Source organism: Chrysoperla carnea, chromosome 5, assembly GCF_905475395.1.
Source record: "Chrysoperla carnea chromosome 5, inChrCarn1.1, whole genome shotgun sequence".
Lineage (NCBI taxonomy): Eukaryota > Metazoa > Arthropoda > Insecta > Neuroptera > Chrysopidae > Chrysoperla > Chrysoperla carnea.
The window spans coordinates 57,198,299-57,204,298 of NC_058341.1; the positions used below are offsets into that span (position 1 = coordinate 57,198,299).

General features: G+C 29.0%; 2 protein-coding genes across 2 annotated transcripts; one reads left to right on the forward strand and one right to left on the reverse strand.

Annotated features, from left to right (window-relative positions):
• Window positions 1-274: 274 nt before the first annotated feature.
• LOC123300591 (protein windbeutel) lies at window positions 275-2,137 on the forward strand. Its single transcript, XM_044883184.1, has 2 exons — window positions 275-946; window positions 1,847-2,137. Exons 1-2 carry the CDS (start codon window positions 386-388, stop codon window positions 2,087-2,089), a joined length of 804 nt encoding a protein of 267 aa, XP_044739119.1. The 5' UTR covers window positions 275-385; the 3' UTR covers window positions 2,090-2,137.
• A 136-nt stretch (window positions 2,138-2,273) lies between these two features.
• LOC123299759 (ran-specific GTPase-activating protein-like) lies at window positions 2,274-5,554 on the reverse strand. The gene is made up of 4 exons (XM_044882094.1): window positions 5,409-5,554; window positions 5,135-5,332; window positions 4,414-4,648; window positions 2,274-3,897 (listed from the first exon to the last, which is right to left on the reverse strand). The coding sequence occupies exons 1-4, from the start codon at window positions 5,421-5,423 to the stop codon at window positions 3,623-3,625; spliced, it is 723 nt and encodes a 240-aa protein (XP_044738029.1). The 5' UTR covers window positions 5,424-5,554; the 3' UTR covers window positions 2,274-3,622.
• Window positions 5,555-6,000: the final 446 nt, after the last annotated feature.

Genomic DNA, 6,000 nt, shown 5'->3' on the forward strand with positions numbered 1-6,000 from the left:
TATTTACAACACCCCCTTTTGTTTCAAGTGGCTTCACTGGTTAATATTAAGAAACGAACAGGAAACACTCGTTAATTTTTATTTTCTTTGAAACATTCAATTTATTACTTTATTTTAAGTATAGGCAATATATTTACATTACTGCCATCTTTGTAGTATATCACAAAGGTAGCATAGTCAATGAATTGACAGTTATAATGACTAGGCCACGAAATTATTTCTGATTGGATAAAAAAATTGTTTATTTATGTTCATGCTAATTGACTTCATTTACTACACCTGACCAAAGGCAAAACAACGTAAGCATTAGTAACGAACCGGCTACCTCAAAACAAAAAACCGTAATCATTTGAAAAAAGACTGTGTTTTGAAATAAAACCAAATAATGAATTCAATAAATACGTTAATTAAACCTTTAATTACAATAATAGTATTAATTAATCAAATACATTCCGAACCAATTGCATCAGTGTCCTTAAATGAATTAACATTCGATAAATTAATAAATAAATTTCCCGTATCGTTAGTTAAATTTGACGTGGCATTTCCATACGGCGAAAAATATGATATTTTTAAAAATTTGGCCAGAGATTTAGTTGGGAGTTCCGATTTAATGTTAGCTGAAGTTGGTGTTAAAGATTATGGTGACAAAGAAAATGAAATTTTAGCTGACCGATACAAAGTGGATAAATCGAATTTTCCAGTATTAAAATTATTTGTACGTGGTAAAAATCAACCAATTGATTTCCCGGATTCAAAAGAATTTACGGCGGAGAATATTAAACAATTTATTCGAGAAAATGCACCGAAATTATATATGGGACTACCAGGATGTTTGGAGATGTTTGATAAAATAGCACGAAAATATGTTAGCAAACCACATGATAAACGATTAGAGCTTTTAGGAGAAGCGGAATTTTATTTGGAAGATTTGGTAGGAGAAGAGGTATGTAATGACTATAATATTTCTTTATCTTAAATCTTGCGTTAGAAACCTTTTCACCCATGATAAAACCTTGGGTATGCAATTAAACAATGCAGCGTCCCTATACTACGTACTTAGATAAATATTATATACACGTCAACAATAAGAATGAGACACATAATAATCCACGTCCAATTTAATTTTTTAACCTACTTCAAACAAAAAAGGACGAGGTTCTCAATTCGGCTGTATTTTTTTTTAAATGTTTGTTACCTTAGAACTTTCGACTGGGTGAATCAATTTTAATGACTCCTTTTCTATTTGAAAGCTGGTACTTCCCGTGTGGTCCCATTTCATTTTGGTTCAGTTCTGAGAACGGCATTCATGAGAAAGCTATAAAAGTCTTAAATTTGCATTAAGTATGCACGACAAAAGAGTTCAAATAACTTAATATCACGCCAATCGATTTCGATTATTCTTTTTTTAGTGACAAATTAGTTAATGTAGGTACTTCAGATTAACTTAAAATCACAAAATAAAAAAATACTTTTAACAAAAAGAAAAACTTTTCCAAAACAAATTAATATGCACTAAAAAGTAAAAAAATAACGATAATATAATGTAGTTCAAATTATTGTTATTTTTGGAGTCGGTGTCAGCCAAGCTAATGTAGCAAACCGTTCTGTCAGAGTTGTTTCCTTGGCTGACACCGACTCCAAACATGACACTAGTTTGAACTACATTATATTATCGTTATTTTTTTACTTTTTAGTGTATATTAATTTGTTTTTGAAGTCGGTTTTCTTTTTGTTAAAAGTTTTTTTGATAAGAAAATTCCATTCGATTATTATTAACATTCCTAAACACAAACTTATTTGTTAAGTTATTTACACTTTTATTAAACGAATCAATTGTTTTTAGGATAAACGACGAGGTAAAATTTACATTCGTACAATGGAAAAAATCAACGAAAAAGGTGATCGATTCCCCGAAAATGAAAAATTACGCGTAGAAAATATTTTACGATCAACAAAAAGTTTGACAGCCGAAAAACGTAGAGAAATGGAAGAACGTTTAAATATTATACGTTCATTTATCGATATTGTTGAATACCCGGATTCTGATCGAGTTGGGTTCACACCAGAAGTAAAAGGAGAACTGTAAAAATTTTGTAAAATTTGTGATAATTTTTGTGTTCATACTTATTATAAAAAAAAAAAAGCCAAAAAAATTTAATGAAAATTATTTATTTCAAATTTTATTTTCATTTTTTCCAATACAATACAAAAATATTTTTACATAAAAAGTTGTAAAATTGTTACTTAACAATTCATAATAATTATGGGGCAAGGGGGGGGGGGTAGTAATATTTCATTTTAAGGTGAGTTAAATAATTATATAACCAATTAAATCAAAGGTATGTATTTTATCTAGTTGGCTATTACTTATATATTTTTCCAAAAGGATGGAGAGAATCCTCTCCGAAACATAATTTTCAACAATAAAACAAGGCTAAACAGCAACAAACAGAAATTTACCAAAGATTATTCAAGATCCGTAATATAAAGGAGGCGATCAGTCGCTGAAATCATGAGGTACCAACGACTGCGATATATTGCTCGCTGTGTAGCTCGAATTTAGTTAGCCATCTAAATTAATACATAAGTCTGTGAAATATGATTATTTATAAAAACGATTGAAAATGAAATAGAAGAAAAAATATTAAATATTAAGTAATAACTTGCTAACGGGAAAGTGGACAGAAAATTAATGACGTTTAGTTAACGAACAACGTTTCGATAATATAGTTTTATCATTTTCAAGCTCTGCAATAGCAAATATCAAACGTATTCTCATTGTATAGCTTGAAAAAGATGAAATTTTGACCATGGTCCCGTTTACGAGTTATTGTTTAAAAAAATATGCATATAAATCATAGTTATTAAATTTTAAGGACATGTAGACAATGAATTTCTAATTTCTACGAGTACCATTTTATAAATGCACCCTGTAACAAAGATTTTATGAATATTTTATATTTGTTAGTAGTTATAAAACACGAAAATTCGTGAAAATTCCATTAGTTTATACCAGTCTTTTGTAAAGAAAGTTGCGGGGATAAAATATTGAGTACAAATTTTTGAGTTTACATACGAAAACTAAAATCATCGATTTCAACTCATTCAAAACAGCATGCAATCTTTTGACCTGTAATGATTCTTAGAAAAATCGTATACCTACAGTTCGGAAATAAATGTTTATAAAATTGTGATGTTTTCGACTTCAAGGGTGATTGAAATTGAATCGAATATAATTATGAAGAATTGACCGGGATCAAATTATTTTACGAATTCAATAAAATCTTGTTATAATTCAATTTCATTCATCCCGGAATTTTGTATTTGAGCAGTTGTGATTCTTATTTGAAGTTCAAAAATAACCTCGTTCTTTAGAAAAAATAAGGGCATATATATTTTAACATTTAATAAAGAAATATTTTAACATTATTTTAAATTAAAAAAAATGGAAGAAAATTATGAAATTCATAAAAATTCACACTTAATAATATGAGACAAGCGAACGGAGATTAGTGACTTTTTTTTCATTTCATCCGGGGGTATGGGAGAGATTTTAAACATCTTTCTATACAACTGCGAGGAATGTACTTAAAATAAGCATATAACGTAGAAAAATAAATTACTTAGTAACATCTAAATTCGCTAATTTATCTGTTACTTCTTTAGCTGATTCTGTTTCTTTTGTGTCAGTTACTGAGGAAGATGCTGAGGATACTTTTTCATCTCCTTTTTGTTCATCCTTTTTAGCTTCTTGCTTGGGACTCTCTGGATCTTCTTCACTCGATTGACCAGAATCTGTGATGGAATCCCCTACAGGATTATTTCTATATAAATCGCATTGTTCGGTCACAATTTTTTGAGCTTCTTCGAATTTCTCTTTCCATTGGTTAGCAACTAAAAATAAATAATTATCACATAACTAAAAATACAACTCTAAAGGTTCTTAGAATATTTCTTTCCATTGATTAGCAAATAAAAATAAAGAAATACAAGGCAAAATTACGTTTTACGCGGACATAAAAAGTAAGACCGTTTTAGTTGAATGAAAACATTTTTATAATGGAACTATTTCAGCAGAAAATTATCTTAGTCATCAGGTTCTATAATAGGATAAATAAAAAAAAAAAAGTTCAATAAGTAAGAACTCCAAGCAAAGAATCTTCCAATCATTGTTTGGAGTAACGGTGTAACAATTGCCTTTTTCATATTCCTTTTAAAGAGCCTGATGAAGAATTAAATAAATTGTGAAACGTCGAAAATAAGATGAGTTTTATTTTATTTCTCTGTTCTATTTTTGAGCAGAAGACTTCACTTTTTATTATTGATATGAAGTCACCATCAACAAGGAAAAAAATTTTAAATTTTGTGGCCCCATAAAAAGTAAATTTTGTTAAAAAAATGATTGCTTACTTGCTGCACTTGCAAACCGTATGGCTAAACATTCAGTTTTGGCAGTTTCGTCAGCAAAGTCAGCCATAACAGTCCATACCCATGCACGATCTGATCCAAAACTTGGCTTCAATGACATCCACGGGGTGATAAAATGATTTGCGCATATTTTGAAAGTTTTATCACGTCGCATTACAACACGACATGAATGATTTTCCTTATGCTTCAAAATTTTCACCTCACCGGTACCACGTTCCTGTAAAAATGAAGCAATTTTCTAAACCTGTGGAAATTATTGCCATAAAAAGTGGAAACTCTTATATTTAAAAAACAAAGTTCAGCAAATTAGGTGAAATCAAGAAAAAAGGATACAGGCAGCTTATAACGATACACTTTCCTGATGATATGAGTAAGGATTTTCATTTTCGCTTGTTTTCATAACCTAAAAACGAGTTCATTCGGGAACCGTGCCTTCTTATTTTCAATATAATAAAATTAAAATACGAATTATAATATTTTGGTAAAATTGAATGGAAAATAGAATATAATTTATAGTAAGTCAAATGACAGAAACTGAATAATTTTTTCGGCTATGGCAATTATTTCAGCTACCTATCCATAAAAACTTTTTGTTCGAAGGATAAATATTTAAAATTTCATCTAGAAACATGATATGGAGTATTAAAATCGCCACAATGTCTAATACTGAAAGAAAACATTTATTTTGAACTCAAAAACTAACCTTCCATTGCGACTGTTCTACATCGGTAGTGTCAAAACGAAATAATTTTGCACGTAATTTAACCAATTCCTCTTCATGCTCCTCATTTAATGAAACTTCCACTTCAGGCAAAGTAATAATTGGCTCAAATTGTGGTTCGAACTCATGTTCAGTCGAATCATCACTTGTTGAATTATTTAAAATCTCTGTAGCTATACCCTTAAATGGAAATGCAAAAAAAAAAAACATATTTTAATCAGGTTACGATAATTTGTGTTCAAAAATTCATATTTACATTTTCCCCAGACATTTTTTTAATCGTTTATGTTTTTCTACTTTTGTATAAAACTAGTAAAATAATTGTATAAATTTTAATTGACGGTTAAAGAAAACAAGCTAATTTTTAATATGTATTAAAACTAGTATACAGCTGCTCAATAGACAAAGAATAAATTATGTGAAATTGTACGGTATTACGGTATAACTTTTAAGAAAGTAGTGACGCTAGTAACGCGACGGAAGTATTTCAAACTAAATAAATAATTTTTTTATTTGTTTATTAATTTATTTATTTATCTGTTAATAATTAGCTATCAAGTATTTCTAATAATATTAGATTTTATTCAGTTCAATGCGTTTTATATTATATTATTAATCAAAGCCTTAGAAATATTTTTCAGGTCAATAATTTTCTTTTCATAACTTTTAAAATGTAACGGGTGTTTCATACACCATTTTTGATTCTGTTATACTTTACAAGATTGTAAATACAGTTGCCTATAGAACACAGCTACCGTTGCCAGATAAAATATAAACGACGGACTTTCCGAAAAAAGGGGAAGGGAAGGCTCACAAACTAATTTAAGGAGCTTGTTCTAAATGGAATT

Coding starts and splice junctions, on each gene's coding strand:
- LOC123300591 (XM_044883184.1), top strand. CDS start 386: ATGAATTCAATAAATACGTTAATTAAACCTTTAATTACAATAATAGTA. Junction 947..1,846: donor AAGATTTGGTAGGAGAAGAG/GTATGTAATGAC, acceptor AATTGTTTTTAG/GATAAACGACGAGGTAAAAT.
- LOC123299759 (XM_044882094.1), bottom strand. Junction 4,649..5,134: donor TAGAACAGTCGCAATGGAAG/GTTAGTTTTTGA, acceptor TCATTTTTACAG/GAACGTGGTACCGGTGAGGT. Junction 3,898..4,413: donor ACGGTTTGCAAGTGCAGCAA/GTAAGCAATCAT, acceptor ATTTATTTTTAG/TTGCTAACCAATGGAAAGAG.